This window comes from Schistocerca gregaria, chromosome 2 (assembly GCF_023897955.1).
Source record: "Schistocerca gregaria isolate iqSchGreg1 chromosome 2, iqSchGreg1.2, whole genome shotgun sequence".
Classification (NCBI taxonomy): Eukaryota; Metazoa; Arthropoda; class Insecta; order Orthoptera; family Acrididae; genus Schistocerca; species Schistocerca gregaria.
In genome coordinates this window covers 636,354,650-636,372,502 of record NC_064921.1, presented here as the reverse complement: position 1 = coordinate 636,372,502, position 17,853 = coordinate 636,354,650, and the positions used below count along the sequence as shown (strand labels likewise).

At 44.7% G+C, this 17,853-nt stretch overlaps 1 protein-coding gene across 1 annotated transcript in view; it reads left to right on the top strand.

Annotated features, from left to right (window-relative positions):
- Positions 1 to 4,832: 4,832 nt before the first annotated feature.
- Positions 4,833 to 17,853, top strand: part of LOC126334666 (zinc transporter ZIP10) — a 246,350-nt gene continuing 233,329 nt past the window's right edge. Inside the window, exon 1 of the mRNA XM_049997131.1 lies at positions 4,833 to 5,109. Coding sequence (XP_049853088.1) covers positions 4,984 to 5,109 — 126 coding nt within the window. The 5' untranslated portion in view covers positions 4,833 to 4,983. The remainder of the gene's footprint in view (positions 5,110 to 17,853) is intronic.

The following is a 17,853-nucleotide window of genomic DNA, read 5'->3' as shown; positions in this document are numbered from 1 at the left end:
GTCGTCCGACACTGAGGAACACGTGCGCAAACAACGCTCGCCACGTAGGAGCAAACGCCGTCGCCGTTCACCCACGGGCTGTCAAAGCGTCGCCATCCGCGACGACGAAGATGACACCCAACCAGCCGACATTTCCACGCAGAGGTCGGCGGACAACTTTCACGATGAACAAAACGTTTCGCAGGACGGGACCACTATGGAGGTCGCCACGCACAATGTAACGATCGGTGCGCCGGTTCAGACGCTTGTCTCCCCGCCGACAACTCCTGATCTCTCTCACCACGACGCAATTCCCATGGATATTGGACGGACCCATGGCAAAGGAGCATGGGCCGACGAGACTGAGGAAGAGACGGCCCCTCCTCCGGATGAGTTGCCTCCGCCGGACAAGGCTGCCTGTTAACATCAAAAGCAAGGCACTGCAGCTGATGGGACGGCACTTCCTGTCGGTGCCCTCCTCTTACTTCCCTTGGTGATGGTAGATGCGCGTCCACCATCGGTGAAACAAACGTACCGGTTTGCCACACTGAACATCAACATGATCGGCACTGCACCCAAGCTGCAACTCCTATGTGACATGCTTCGGGCCTCTGACGTCGACGTCGCCCTTCTTCAGTAAGTACGCGTTGCCACACTACCACCAGTCTACGGCTACGATTCATACACGTCCACATGTGATCAATCAGGGCGTGGAGTGGCTTTCTACATACGCAAAGGAATCCCACTCAAGGACACGACAATCCTTCCCTGTGGAAGAGGCATGGCTGTTACCATCTTCGACACGCGCGTCATCAATATCTACGCTACGTCTGGCTCCTCGAACCGTTGGCAGCGGTCCACTTTCTTCCGAAATGACGTGGCGCCCCTGTTTTCTGGACGCTATGATCGCCTTATCATGGGAGGCGATTTCAACTGTGTCCTCCATCCGCAGGACCAAATGCCTGGTTATTCGCCGTGCCCGGCGCTTCTCACCTTAACCGAAGATTTTCATCTACTGGACGTTTGGGAGAAAGTTCATGGCAATACCCCCGGTTTTACCCATTATACAGCACATTCTGCGAGCAGACTGGACCGGTTTTATGTCTCTGCCCACCTTGGCAATGACTTCGCCCAAGCTGAACGGTGGCCCCTTGCATTTTCGGACCACTGCGCCGTCATTTGCTCCCTGGCTCTGCCACCTCAGTCAGCGTGGCGGAGCAGAGGTTACTGGAAGCTTAATACCTCCCTCCTTAATGATCCACACTGCCGACAATGTATTGCCACTACATGGGCGTCTTGCGAAAGACGTACACATCCACGTTCCATTGGTGGCTCAAATGTGCCAAACCTGCGATCAGAAAGGTCTTCATACAATGTGGCAAGGAAGCAGCAGCATGGCATCGAGACACCACAAATTTTCACTACGCCGTCCTCCGTGAGTTCGATGCGCTCCCTCCATCACCTGACACCCATAGGGAACGACAACGTACCAAAGCTCGTCTCCTCTCTCTTCAACGTGCACGACTGCACGGTGTCGTGGTGCGTTCCCGGCGACAAGACCTCCTCCACGACGAAACCCCATCCACAATCCATGCCGCATCCGGCCATAGTCGTCGACGTCGACTTTTCGTCCCCAACATCACGACCTCCGATGGTGTTCACCACACAACACAGGGGGCGGCGGTGTCTGCCTTTGCTGAACATTATCGCCAATTTTATGATGATGAACCGATGGCGACGCCCATTCCTGATCGGACCCTCACCGTAGCGGAGTCAACGTCCATGATGTCTGCAATCACCGCAGAAGAGGTGGTAGATGCAATCAACAAAGGGGCCAAGAACAAATCACCCGGACCAGATGGTCTCTCAGTGGAATTTTACCGGGCGTTGGCCACGTTAATGCTTCCTCACTGGACGGAAATGATTCAGGAACTCTTTACTCCGTCCTTCCCAATTCCACCTGAATTCGTCACTGGCATTCTTCTACCTGTGCCTAAACCGAAGGGAGGGTCTCATGTCTCTCCGTATCTCCCCCTTACACTACTGAATGCAGACTATAAAATCTATGCACTCCTCTTAGCAGCGCGCATACGCACCGTCTTACCTACGGTCCTTTCACCTCAGCAGACTGCACGTGGTTGTGGGGCCACCTTACAAACAGCCCTAGGAGAATGCCGTGACCTCATTGCACTGGCGTCGGTTTGTCGCCTTCGTGCAGCACTGGTATCCGTCGATTTCACGAGTGCCTTTGATCGCGTTCGACACCCATTCCTCCTCATGGTGGCGACACGTATGGGGTTCCCATTACTTTTTGTCGATGCCATTCGCCGGTTACTACTTCCCGCGGTCTCGATGGTACAAGTCAATGGGAGGCTTGTAGGACCGATCCCTATACGCCGATCTATGCGTCAAGGATGCCCTATGTCTACTTTACTATATGCCATTGCACTTGAGCCCCTCATCACTGGACTTACCTCTAGACTGCAGGGCCTCACTTTGCGTGACTACACCTTTCACTGTAGGGCTTATGCGGACGATCTCCTCTTTCTCACCTGCTCCTCCACGGAACTCAATGACGCCATCCAATGGATCCACCAGTATGGACGTCTTTCTGGTAGCATTCTTAATGTCCGCAAATCGACTATGATGCACATTGGGCGCGGCCTCCCGGCTATGGTGCCGAACCCACTCCCAGTCAGTACCACCCTTCGTTACTTGGGTATCGAATTTACGAGCTCCACACACCGCACAGTGGCCCTGGCATACCGGCGGCTTTTGCAGTCGATTCGGTACCATGTCCGCGGTCAAGGGCACCGTAACTTAAACCAACTCCAACGTGTGTCCTATGTCAACATGTATGTAGCCCCTAAACTGGTACACGTCGCCCAGATCCTCCCAATGCCATTACTCCTTGGCCGCCGCATCCAATCAGCCTTTGGATATTTCGTGTCAGCAGGGGCACTTTTCAAAGTCCGCTACAACACTCTAACATTGCCTCCTGCAAAAGGTGGCCTCGGACTCGTCAACGTGCGGGCACGATCTTCTGCACTCTTTGTCCACAATCTGTTGCGGCACTGGCAGGGAACGGTTCCGTCCTTAACACGCAGTCTCTTAGATATCCTCCGACCAGCTTCTCTCGATCCACCGATCAATGTGGCACCTATTTCTCCATTATTGTACCATGTCGCCAATTGTTTCATAGAACACAGCTGCGTTCGGGCCGATCTTCCAGTCACCCGTCCTCCCCGTACAAAAGAGTATTATCGTTTGTTTATGCTGTCCAACCCTTGCGACCCCATGGTGCTACAGCATCCTGACATTAAATGGAACACGGTTTGGGGGTGTGTGCATGCACCCTTGTTACCGTCGTCTGTGTCCGCACTCTGGTATGTTTTAGTCTATGGAAAATTCCCGACTAATAGTCGACTTTATCGCATAGGACTGGCCACCTCCCCTCTCTGCCCTGACTGTCAGCTTGCAGACACCGACGAGCACCGTATTACGTGCCCACTGAAACAAAACGTATGGCTCCTCATCCAACGAATCGTGGGCTTTTACCTCCGTGCCCCGGCAACGACGGTAACCCCGGATTTGCTGTTGTTGCCCCAGACATTTCACTACCCTCTTGCGAAGCACCATACCCTCATCCGGTTTCGAGGACAGGCTTTAGAATACCTCTTTCAAAGTGGTCCACACACAGTCCTTGACTTCTGCTACAAAGTTGTGACCGCGCATAGCACCCTCACCCGAAAACCATCTTACCGACAAACTTTTGCCGGCTATCTCCGCAGCGTCTTCCTTGACCCCCCCTCAAAGTTGGGGTGTACCATGCCTACCTGTTACATGATGCAACACCCTTATCCACGTTCCCATGCATAGACAAAAATAAATAAATAAATAAATAAATAAATAAAATAAAAAAGGAAGAACAGAGAATATGTTATATTTTGTTGTATTTAAGGTTTTCTCTTTAATTAATTTATTTATTTGTTTCCTTGTTCAGTACAAATTATTAAAAAAAGAGAAACAAAAAAAAAAAGAAAAAGAAAACAGGATATGTTATATTTTGTTGTATTTAATGTCATTCTAATAATTTGTTTACCTAACACTCATGTGTAAAAAAAAAAAGGTAGCGTCTTTGATTCATAATCAAAACGTTTTCGGTCCCGGATTCGATCCCCGCAAAAAAAAAAAAAAAAAAAATGTTGGTAGAGTACTTTCCCGCTAAAGGCAAAGGTCCCGAGTTCGAGTCTCGGTCCGGCACACAGTTTTAATCTGCCAGGAAGTTTCATTATTGATGATCATTTGCTGCTTGAACTACAAGTATTTCGACTACCCATAGGATGATGAAGTCTCGTACCATTCCCTCGCCCTGCTACAGAAGTAACTCACGTAAGTGGCTAATGACGATTCAATTTTTTAGGAGCAGAGCACTCACTGGCTGTTAAGTATATTGTGTTGGGCTCGAGTCCTGGCGTGAGAGACGGCTTCAACTTCTCGGAAAGTTTTTATAGGCCAGATGGGCAAAAACATGTTCGTAGTTAACCGCGACGACGTTTACACGCACCATTATCTGGAATGGCATTGTGCCGGTGTCGTCGATGCGATGAGATTTGCATCTGAAAAGGGATTATACAACCGTTTCAGTTGAATGCTCATGTAATGAAACGACTTAAATATTTTAAGAAACTAAGGATTCTAAAGTCATGACTCAGGCGTATAATGTCCAAAAAATGTACACTGCGAGGACACCCGAAGAACTCGAGGCCGCAAGGCGAAATGCCACCTAGCGGCGGGATTCCTAACCTATGCCGGCTACTTTCCCCGCTAGTGCTGCCACCAGCGGCAGCTTGTGAAACTTACAGCATCTATGTCTCGGACGAATCCGGCCGCAGCTTCAGTTTACAGCGGGCTGACGGTGGGAGTGGTAGCAGAATTGGAAGCGGACGAGATTTCAGAGGGACGCGCCTGACTAAGGGGGTGGTGCACGGCCATGCGACTGCGATGACGACCGGAGCTTGCTGCGTAGTCGTGACGCTGTTAATAGCGGCCGCCGCCGCTGACAGCACAGACTTCTTCCTCAGGGAGATCTTCCAGAAGTATGGAAACAGCGGAGTCATAACCTACGAGGTGAGTTTAGGGAGCAGCCGGCACACTGCGGGGTGGGGTAGCAACCCTCGCCTCCGGCGCGCGCGCTTTGAATTGCCACTGCGTACCATGTCGCTAGCTGCTTTCAGTGTAATTGTAGCGCTGTTATATTGACTGCGTACTAAAGATTGTGATGTCGGTAATTTTGCTTTCTCCTGGATGTTTAAAGTGTTTGTGTGTGGCACGTCGTGAGCTAAGTTAAAAGGAGAACGTGCCGATGTTGGATGACACATGGAAAAGTATACGCTTGCATTGATAATAAAAAGTATCATATGATGACGACCGAACTGAACTAAGGAGATGATCATACTAGCTGGTTGTTATTCAGTGTGAATTCCAATATATTCGGTTTCAGTGAATGAAAGTCGTTGGAAATAAACAATTTTTCTTTATTTCTAATTTAGCTGTTAATTTTGTATATTATGCGTGTACACATGTAATATCACTTGCGCGCTATCGTCAATTACTGTACTTTGTTGCTGCTTCTAGCTTTCTACGAGAGCTCTGTTACAAAACAACTTTAGGAAAATTGGACAACTATATTCTATGGTTTAAATCATATCACTTTGCGCATAACAATAACTTGTACCCACCAGTTTTGATTCCTGCGTCAACTGAACAAGGAATCTATTCACCAAAAATAGTGTTACTGATTTACCCAGAAGTGCGTTCTATGTTTGTTTACCCTGCAGATCTAATGTTGCGTTGTATCTCCGAACACTCTAAATTTTTTTAGAATTGTTAGGTTTATGCTTTACAAAACAGCTTCCTTATTAGCGAGAGAATGGAAAAATAAACACGATAACGGGATTTATTTTATTGTTTTAGTGAAAAATAGATGTCAGGGCATCCCGAACAGCGTCAAAACCCAAGACGAAAGCTGTTACGAATTTAATGTAAATATAGAGAGCTAGAACTGTAAAAACAGTGAAATAGAACTGAGAAAAATACACATCGTTGCCACGTACATGACAAAACGCCTGAAATGTTTTATATTCATTGGTAGCTATTACCTTGTTTGTTTTCTTGTGTTAAAACACTGAGACAGTGGATTCACGCTCTCCTGCGTGTAAAATAGCATTTTATAATTTACGCTCATGGGTAAGGCGGCTTGGCATATGAATATTTGTTGTCAGCTGATTGTCGCCGGAGGTGTTTTGGCTGCCACCGAGGCCACGGCTAATGGCGGCCCCGACATTGCTGCGGACTGCCGGCTGTCCATAGAGTGATAGCGTACAGCGCCCCCTCTGCTCGACGCTATCTCTGATCTCACCACGCCGAGAAGATGACATCGCTACTAGTCGCTCACTGACATCTAAGGCTCTGTGTGTAATTAATCATTTATCAAAAACGGAGGCACCCTAATTTCGAATGAACTTGAGAACACAAAAATTGGGGATTTGTTGATTTGACAGTGTTTGTTTTGTAAACTGTGAAGCAACATTTGCACAACAGTGGAAATATTTCACCAGATTTCAATAATTCCAATTCGAAACTTTATTCCTAAACAAATGCAATGATGCATCCCGTACACGCAGTGCTGATTTTATCCGTTACACAGTAGCAAAACTCTGAATGAGAGGTTGAGAACCCTGTGTATTGCTTTATCAAAACGTATCAAAGCAGTGCCAAAGTTAAGCAGTGCACTCGTCAGTATTTTGTATCGTTGGGCCCGCAGCATCAAACGCAGTAGTGCTTGAGAATTGCGGTACTGCCGAAATAGGCCTATTGTACGAAATATAATAAAACTATTAGCAGCTAATTTGGAAGATTCATAGCACTCCATAGTGTATGTCTAATGATACACTATTCTTCATTTACTATAAGTCTGTTATTCCTTCTGTAAAAAACATGTGCGTTTTAATTTGCTGTACATTTCCGCGTTTGGAGGGCTGTAATTATGTGTATGTTTTATTGGAGTACCGCTACCAATTACATGATGTGTTTAACTTTCACCAGATTGTTCACAAACTGGATTACGTAAGGATGAATAATAAATCTCTTTCGCGCTATAAGAAGTATTTTCGTCGCTACATAAACAAGGAACAAGGCAGAGGACAACACAAGCCAAACAATCTACTCACTGAATTGCATACTTGAGTCAGATAAAAGACAAAAAATAGTTATCTGAGTCAGTAGTACAAAGAAATTGTTTTTATGAGCGGAATCCTGGGAAGTGATCGAACGAGGTGGGAGCAGACTTGAAGCCGTGCAAATGTATTTTTTGGAGTAAGGAGTCATAGAGTTTCAAGGCGAGAGAAAATCCCATATACAGAAAAATGGAAGCGAATGAAAACCGTTCATACATCACGGAAGACGTGGAAAAATGGCGTTTAAAATGGTATGGGCATATGATCAGATTACGGGATTACCTAAGGCAAAACAAATTATTATAATCATTTTTGGATGGTAACTGTCAACAGCCGATAAGTAATGCATAAAATGAATATTTGAACCCAATTATTCGTGTTTACAATAAAAACAACTGATGGTTCAAATATGCATTTTATACATAGAAAGTACTATGTTGGTTATCCCCATGCAAGAGGAGAAGGTGACACTGTGCAGAATGGAAGAGTAAAGTGGAGGATGATATACAATGAAGGAATTTGAAAGAATATTTGTACAAGGCTCGGAAGACTTGGATGCGAAGCTGAGGGAAACGGCCTAAAGAGCTGTAAACAACTTGGAAAAAAGGAAAAAACTCCGTATACCGCTCACGAAAACTTATTTTGACTTTGAGAAGATGTCTAAGAGACCAACAATCGTGCCGATCATAGTATCTCTTACAGTAATAGCAATTTACATGTCTGCCACATTGCTGCGGTCGGTAAATTCCTTCGTTTCCCTCGTTACATGATGGTGTTGGAGAGCCGTGAGGAAAGGAATAATTCATTACGGTTTTGTCTTAGGCGCTTGTCAGTTAATCATAACTTACTTCTATGGTTGATGGAAATAAGTACCACAAACAGGGGAGACCGAAGTTTCTATGCAAATTGACACACCCTCATTACACTGATTAACTGGAATCGGAGAAACCAGATGCAATATGTTGAGTTGTCGTCAAAAGTAAATTCTGCACTTCTTAACTACCTGAACATCGTTATTAAAAATATCTAGAGTCAGTGCTAAAAATCAAGGACAAATTATAACCGACGAGAAGAGTTTTTATGCATAATCACTATAATATTTAGACTCTTTGAAATGTGACAATGGAAAACAGTAGAAAACGATCTGTCCCTAGTCATAAGCTTGAGCCACTTGTCAGCAGTATTGTACAAATTACAAGATATATTTCATATTTCTATGAACAGTGTTTTCCTCGAGTGACACATTATCTTCAAATTTGTGCTACGTCTCGTGTTGGTTTAGTGAAATGGTGATTTAGATGTAAAAGGGAGATCATGTATTTCATACAATAGCTGTATGACGCTAATTGGAGGTGCATCCAGACCTCGGAAAATATGTGACAAAAACAATTGATTTGAGGATATTGTTTATGCGTGTCGCACGATGGAAACAATATACTAACTGTTATTAATTTCCTTAGCTTGTTTTGAGAGCTAAGTGTGCGGCTATCGTTAAAGACGAAACACTGACTGTATCGAACATTTGTCGCTGCTGTCTGCAAAATATTCATAGATCCTGATGCATAACTCCGGGGTGATGTAGTGAAACGAGGGAGTTTGATTAAAGCATAGAATGGCGGAAAATTTGTGGTATTGGTTATATCTTTTCCGTGAAAGGAATGTAGACCTTGTGTGGATCTTCACGAGCTGGTAAACGGCGGCTTGCAGCGGCAATGAGGTGACAGTTTGGTTGGAGTTGACTAACCGGTCGGCTCACCATCTCCAGGACGCATCCTGCTACCCTCAGTGCGCTTCTTTCTGATATTTCCGGCCAAACAACTCTCAACGCACACCCCAGCACAGTGCAGGGAGGTCCCAGGCGGAAGGAAGAAGTTAATACCGGCTGAGACACTGCTCAGTGGATCACTTTCTGCAGTTTCGCACGGACACAAAACCATCGCGACACCGGCCTTGGCTATGTACGTCCGTAACGAAGACGTTTCATATCGTCGCTGCGGAATACGATCCGGACTATACCTCATCTTTGTTTCCTTGATTTATGGTTTTCTATCATTTGTCAAAGTGGATAAACGTTTGTGAATTTCAAGGTGCATCACATGAAAGAAACAGGTTTCCTTTATTCTTTGGATTCTCAACTTTTGTCACAAATAAGTAACGAACAATCTGCTAAGACGAATCGTCGAAACAGCGTTTGTATCTTATGCATTTCGACAAATAAATCTTGCACTAGTTCTCTTGTTGAGTAGCACCAGAAAATTATTCACGTTTTGTGACGTAAAATGTATGTCTGGGGCTATGATTTCTGTCAGTAATCTATCGTTTTCTCTGCAGTGTATCGTGACCAGAATACTGGCCACACTTAATTATTGACTGAAAAGATAGATATTCCTCTAAATTAAAACAGTGCAGAGGTGGATTCCTAAGATTTAGTTATAATAAAAACACCAGACTACAGAAATATTTTCCTTTGATTTAATTTCACAGCTGAATTTGATCTCCAATCAAACTTCAACTCAAAATCTGAATGCCCCATATTGTTTCTCAAATGATTACACGTTTCTGCTTATGAAGCACATATACGAAAATCTTTCTTATAAGAAGGCAAAAAACACCGCTCTGGATGTAGAAAGTCTTTCTTATTAAAATCACGATCAGCTTCACGCCTATTTAAGTGCACGCTCAGTATTTTGCTTTCTTTTTACACTGGCTTAGTAAATATTATATGGAGCAGAATACTCGTGTAGATCATGTATTTTCATAAATTATGTTTGGAACATTGATGTACGCTGTCCTGAAGCCCCACCCCGTCCTTCACGTCATTGATAAATCAAAACCCGCCAGAAGAACTTGTCAAATTGATTAAAAGGCGTCCCTAAAATAAAATAATACGAGTATTTGGCAAGAATAAAATAAGTCCTGCAAAGTGTGCGAACATGTTCACACATTAAAAAATTAAAATTGCATCACATAGGTTCCGAGAGTTCCGGAACCTGTACAGAAAATTGGAATAGAGATCAACATGAACAACATCTCTGCCCTTTTTATTGCTCATGAAAGCCACACATCGCATATTGTACAGCGCGACCTTCAGAGGTGGAGGTCCAGATTGCTGTTCACACCAGTACCTCCAATACCCAGCAGCACGTCCTCTTGCATTGATGCAGCCCTGTATTCGTCGTGGCATCCTATCCACAAGTTCATCAAGACACTGTTGGTCCAGATTGTCCCACTCCTCAACGGCGATTCGGCGTAGATCACTCAGAGTGGTTGGTGGGTCACTTCCTCCATAAACAGCCCTTTTCAATCTAACCCAGGCATGGTAGATAGGATTAATGTCTGGAGAACATGCTGGCCACTCTAGTCGAGCGATGTCGTTATCCTCAAGGAGGTAATTCAGAAGATGTGCACGACGGAGGGCGCGAATAGTCGCCCATGAAGACGAATGCCCCGCCAGCATGCTGCCGATATGGTTGCACTAGCGGTCGGAGGATGGCATTCACGTTATCGTAGAGCCGTTACGGCGTCTTCCATGACCACCAGCTGCGTACGTCGGCCCCACATACTGCCAACCCAAAACAGCAGGGAACCTCCACCTTGCTGCACTCGCTCGACAGTGTATGTAAGGCGTTCAGCCTGACCGGGTTGCCTCCAAACGTGTCTCCGACGATTGTCTGGTTGAAGGCATATGCGACACTTATCAGTGGAGAGAACGTGATGCCAATCCTGAGCAGTCCATTCGGCATGTTGTTGGGCCCATCTGTACCGCGGTGCATGGTGTCGTGGTTGCAAAGATGGACTTCGCCCAGGACGTCGGTACTGAAGTTGTGCATCATGCAGCCTATTGCTCTCAGTTTGAGTCGTAACACGACGTCCTGTGACTGCAAGAAAAGCATTATTGGACATGGTGGCGTTGCTGTCAGGGTTCCTCCGAGACATAATCTGTAGCGGTCATCCAGTGCAGTAGTAGCGCTTGAGCAGCCTGTGCGGGGCATGTCATCGACAGTTCCTGTCTCTCTGTATCTCCATGTCCGAACAACATCCTTTTTGGTTCACCCCGAGACGCCTGGACACTTCCCTTGTTGAGAGCCCTTCCTGGCACAAAGTAACAGTGCGGACGCGATCGAACCGCGGTATCGACCGTCTAGACATGGTTGAACACAGACAATATCAGCTGTGTACCCTCTTCCTGGTGGAATGACTGGACCTGATCGGCTGTCTGACCCCCTCCATGTAATAGGCGCTGCCCATGCATGGTTTTTACATCTTTGGGCGGGTTTAGTGACATCTCTTGAACAGTCAAAGGAACTGTGTCTGTGATACAATATCCACAGTCAACGTTTATCTTCAGGAGTCCTGGGAACCGGGGTTTTGCAAAACTTTTTTTGATGTGTGTGTGTATATAAGCATCAGTAATAACATACCATATTATCAGCTGGATGCGACACGGGTACAGCCATAAGGAACGCTGAACTAGCTAGCGCCCTAGGCAAGCAGACATGAAGAACGCTATTGGCCGTGGTATCCGGAAACACAGCAAGATGGCGCTAGACGGCTACAGAAAGTGGGGCTGGAGCACTGAACGGTGAAGCGTTAAAGAGAGAGGGGGGGGGGGGGGAGTGCTGTACATCAAAATAAATTATAATTCAAATCAGCAAGTGATAGAAAACATAGAATATGCGTGTACAGAAAACTAATGCTCTAATTCCCGTATGATGCAGACCACTACTATTTGTAATGTATATTATTTCACACAATTTTAATACCAATTGAGAATTTATAAACAATAGTTTTTACATGCATCGGAAAATGTCATCGGACAGCAGGAACAATGGACTACCTGGTTAGGTAGTTAAAATTTCCTAAAAATAGTTTAACGTGAGCCCAGGAGATTTTTGTAAGGCTCGTGAAATTGCAGTCTCTTCTCAAATATTTAGGTTGCAACTTGTATTATCCAAAAATATGATTTGCGTTCCCTCGTGTATGTCCGTGATCTGATGTCCTGTGTCGCGTAAATGGGCAATTAGTCCAGATCCTGAATTCTTGCAGTTGATATGCTATTTAAGCAGAGTTGGAAATCTTCTGCCAGTTTGGCTTATATATTTGGCGTCACTTTGCTGAAATGAGATGCATTAGACACCCCGAACCTAAACCTATCATGAAGCATACTTTCCTTGTCAAATTTGAATCCATTGTTCTTAAGAATATAATAAGCCTGGACTATGTTTTTCGAAGCCAGGCATTTGCCTATTCTACCAGAAAATATCTCCTAAGAAAAGGATACTGCGGTACTTTATCCTAGTGGAACCTGTGTTGTATGTTGGGATAAGTATTTGGTTGGGATGGAAACTGTGCCACGTTGCGACTCATATTTGGCTTTCGTACTATATCCCAGTGCCAACGTAAAAAGGCAAAAAAATTAAAATACTTAATTTGTAATCCCTGTTTGCAACACCTGCGTATGCGTCTAAATTAAAGTGAAACCGGTCGTAGTTTTAATAAAAAAACTTTCTATAGCTAGAGCAGTGTTTTATACCTTCTTATAAAAATGTGGACGTTTGGTTACTGTTGCCTGGAATCCAAAATAATATATGAAAACGTGTTTTGTGTCAAGTATTATGCAATTAATTTTTTTCTCTAAGTTGATCAGCGAAATTCACGTTTTTTGCTGTTAAAATGCAGAATTTATCCGCTAGATATTTCTGTGATGTTGTAGAATCTATGATTATGAAACGCAGAAATGATCACATCTCGAGATCTGAAGACAGGACTGGAAAAGTTAAAAGGGGGCTACGTCGACAGTATTGTACCTGCTAGTACTTAGGTCAATAGGTTGCTTGACAAGAAGGAAAATTGTGAAAAGTGTGTGCATGCAGACACTGAACACTCAGTTTGCGTTATGCAGTGGTTCGTTAATTAGCACCCAGAAGTTGGTGTAAAATGATGTTTAGGAATGAGGGACTGGTGAACAATTTATAATATCGATCTGAAAAATAAATAAATAAACAAACAGATCTGAAGAAACTCACTCTATCACAGTTGTGTACTGTAGAGGAAGAGGCAGATGGCTGCATTACCGTTGCCATTCTGGACATATCTAGTTGACCCAATATGACTTCAGAGTGAGATAATAGGTTAGTCATAATAAAAGCAACAGCGTGGACAAGAAGGAAAGTCACCATTGTTTAAGTAGCAGGCGACGAATACGGAAGTCAATAATGAGCGTGAATAGCTTTAAATATATGGGCAAATAGGCGAAGACATTTGGTGAATGAAGGCGGGAAATAATAAACAAAAAATGGAAGTACCATTCCAAGCCACACGAAACGTTTCCAACAAAAAGTGCCTCTCCATAAAAATCAAAATAAGACATTACAACTGTCGTAAAATCAGTGTTTCTATGCTTAAGAATATCAGAATATCTTATCGTCTCTGAGCGCACGTGAAAGGAAAGAAAGCGAGAAAGAGAGAGAGAGAGAGAGAGAGAGAGAGAGAACTAAAACAATATCCTTTGTTCAGATTATAAAAAGTGGATCTACGTCAAAGAAACCCAAACAAGAAATATAGTCTAAATAGAAAAAAATACGGACACAATGCGCAAGCGCAGATTTCGATTTCATGGCCACATAAAAGCATTAATGACTTTAAATGGACGAAAGGTATTTTCGACTTTTTTCCTCGAAACCGAAAAAAGAATAGCGTCGCATACAAACGCCAAGAAAAGGCGGAGGAAATTGGTAAAAAATATCAGAAGACACACTAAGCCGAAACATCTGCAGAAAAGCTTTAGTACTATTTGGGTCTTTCACAGATGAGGAATGAACGACTGGTGGCAAATGGCCAGATGGACGCCGTTCTTAGGTACAGTGTGTTCATGAAAGATATGACTGATAAAAATTAGTCATAAGATTATCGTGGTCTCTAGATGGCCGTGTAATGAAACGAGTGAGGCAGAAATAATATCTCAGTAAGCTATAGTAAAATAAAATAGCTGAGATAAAATTGAGAAAGTGGTAGCTTTAAAAAAGATGAAACTGAAAAATTGAAGTACAGCAAGAATACAAACCCTCAGTGTAATAGATACGCACAGAATTCAGCTGCTACAAGTTCTTGGAAGAAAACAGCATTTTGAAATACAATGCAAACGGCTGTATCTCGAGACGAGCAAATCAATGAAATGTTTTTAAAGCGATGGACGTTACTGATTATAATATACGATACTTAATTCGTGGCGAATAAAAATTTCTTTAATATCTAAAACCGTTGTCTTTGGGTAAAGCCTATGAAATGGAGTATCAATAAGATATTTTATTACTGTTTGAAACAAGAAATGCGCTGTTAATGGATACAGATCTTACGGAGTAAAAAAAAAAAAAAAAAAAAAAAAGCGACATGTTTTCAGTATACTCATATATTAGAGCAAGTGTGATGTGCAACAGCCGCGTAGCATTCAGGGTCTCAATATTCAGTATCGCTTTGAATTACGGCGGTGCGGCCTCTGGATGTTGAATTTTGATGTTGGTACTCTCACGTACCTGCAGTACACCTTTGATTGACAAATTGTCTTTGACTGCAACGCTTCACGGTTAGAAAGTGTACAATAAAAAGAGGACCAGGACAGAGGAGCACGTTAGCATGATATACACTCCTGGAAATGGAAAAAAGAACACATTGACACCGGTGTGTCAGACCCGCCATACTTGCTCCGGACACTGCGAGAGGGCTGTACAAGCAATGATCACACGCACGGCACAGCGGGCACACCAGGAACCGCGGTGTTGGCCGTCGAATGGCGCTAGCTGCGCAGCATTTGTGCACCGCTGCCGGCAGTGTCAGCCAGTTTGCCGTGGCATTCGGAGCTCCATCGCAGTCTTTAACACTGGTAGCATGCCGCGACAGCGTGGACGTGAACCGTATGTGCAGTTGACGGACTTTGAGCGAGGGCGTATAGTGGGCATGCGGGAGGCCAGGTGGACATACCGCCGAATTGCTCAACACGTGGGGCGTGAGGTCTCCACAGTACATCGATGTTGTCGCCAGTGGTCGGAGGAAGGTGCACGTGCCCGTCGACCTGGGACCGGACCGCAGCGACGCACGGATGCACGCCAAGACCGTAGGATCCTACGCAGTGCCGTAGGGGACCGCACCGCCACTTCCCAGCAAATTAGGGACACTGTTGCTCCAGGGGTATTGGTGAGGACCATTCGCAACCGTCTCCATGAAGCTGGGCTACGGTCCCGCACACCGTTAGGCCGTCTTCCGCTCATGCCCCAACATCGTGCAGCCCGCCTCCAGTGGTGTCCCGACAGGCGTGAATGGAGGGACGAATGGAGACGTGTCGTCTTCAGCGATGAGAGTCGCTTCTGCCTTGGTGCCAATGATGGTCGTATGCGTGTTTGGCGCCGTGCAGGTGAGCGCCACAATCAGGACTGCCTACGACCGAGGCACACATGGCCAACACCCGGCATCATGGTGTGGGGAGCGATCTCCTACACTGGCCGTACACCTCTGGTGATCGTCGAGGGGACACTGAATAGTGCACGGTACATCCAAACCGTCATCGAACCCATCGTTCTACCATTCCTAGACCGGCAAGGGAACTTGCTGTTCCAACAGGACAATGCACGTCCGCATGTGTCCCGTGCCACCCAACGTGCTCTAGGAGGTGTAAGTCAACTACCCTGGCCAGCAAGATCTCCGGATCTGTCCCCCATTGAGCATGTTTGGGACTGGATGAAGCATCGTCTCACGCGTTCTGCACGTCCAGCACGAACGCTGGTCCAACTGAGGCGCCAGGTGGAAATGGCATGGCAAGCCGTTCCACAGGACTACATCCAGCATCTCTACGATCGTCTCCATGGGAGAATAGCAGCCTGCATTGCTGCGAAAGGTGGACATACACTGTACTAGTGCCGACATTGTGCATGCTCTGTTGCCTGTGTCTATGTGCCTGTTGTTCTGTCAGTGTGATCATGTGATGTATCTCACCCCAGGAATGTGTCAATAAAGTTTCCCCTTACTGGGACAATGAATTCACGGTGTTCTTATTTCAATTTCCAAGAGTGTACTAGAAGCACGGTGGGGAAGGCGAGCAGACAGTGATAGAGAAACTGATCAGAACGGATAGTGGCGTCGGAGCTCTACATTAAACTAAGCAACAAACATTAACAAACAGTACACTCATGTGCAGAAATACAAATGCTGAAAGTGTTGCAAACAGAAAACAAAAGAAGGGAAACAATCATTGATTGGAAAGAAGTAGAAGGAACTTACTGGTCGTCGTCAGAGATTGAGCACCCTGTCAACTGTGTTGCCCTCACTCGTTTTACTAGACATCATTCTCATTGTATGGTGTGTATTAAAATGAAGAAGATGTAATGCTACTTTACCCAGAGACGACGCTTTACATGTTTCTAGTCTATATTTTCTTAATTTAATGATTTTAAAAAGAGGAGGGCTTCAAAGCAATAGCATCTCTCAAGAATGATCATAGAATCTCTTTGACTACTTCATCAGTTGATGGTTACATCTTTCCAGCAGTGTGCTACGTACTATTATTCATTAAGTTTTTGACACGCTTCGTAGGTAGGTATGGTATGCTGCCTGCTAGGTGGTGTTTTAATAGTAGTACGAATAAACAATATTGTCCAATATACAGTTACATTACTAACATATTCTGAAAAATTCAACTTGCTTTCCACCTCTTCCAGTTCCCACCATTCTTTGCCGTCTGGCACACAATGGGATTGTTAAATCTCTATTTATAGTTCTTCCTCGATTTGTTGATCGAGTATCATCGTGTCTTTTACCTTTGACGCAGAAGAAAGATAATAAAAGCAATGGCATGAACAAAGAGGGGTAGTGATCATCGTTAAAGTAGCAAGCGACGAATGCGGAAGTCAGTAATGAGAGTAAGTTGCTTTAAATAGAGGGTATCCGGGAAATAGGGACGAATATTAAAGTGCTATAGAACATACAAAATTTATTGGAAACTTAATTTTTTTACAGACATTGAGTAACTTCTCCCACTTATCTATGAAAAATTATATCCTCTAACTGACAATCCAAGGCTGTGCAGCAATGAGCAACGCTTACATTGAAGTTCTTAATGAAGCGTTCACAAACATCTGGTAGGATGCCGCTAATAACTCTTTTAATTTCATCCTTCAAATGATCTATTGTTTGTGGTTTGTTCACGTACACTTCTGATCTCACAAAACCCCACAAAAAAAACGTCACAGGGTGTAAGATCGCATGATCCGGCAGGCCTTTCCTGGTTGTCACGCAAAAAGATGATTTTTTGAGGAAACTTTCATTCAGCAGAGCAGTCGTTCCACAGGATGTGTGACATGTCGCACCATCTTGTTGCAGCCGAAAATCGTCATTTTCGCCAATAAGAGAGAAAAAAATCAGACTGCATGTTTCGGTAATGGTAGCTCTCTCACCATTTTCAAAAAAGTGCGAGCCGATCACTCCTACTGGTCCGTGCGGTTCTAGGCGCTACAGTCTGGAGCCGAGCGACCGCTCCATCGCAGGTTCGAATCCTGCCTCGGGCATGGATGAGTGTGATGTCCTTAGGTTAGTTAGGTTTAAGTAGTTCTAAGTTCTAGGTTACTGATGACCTCAGAAGTTAACTTGC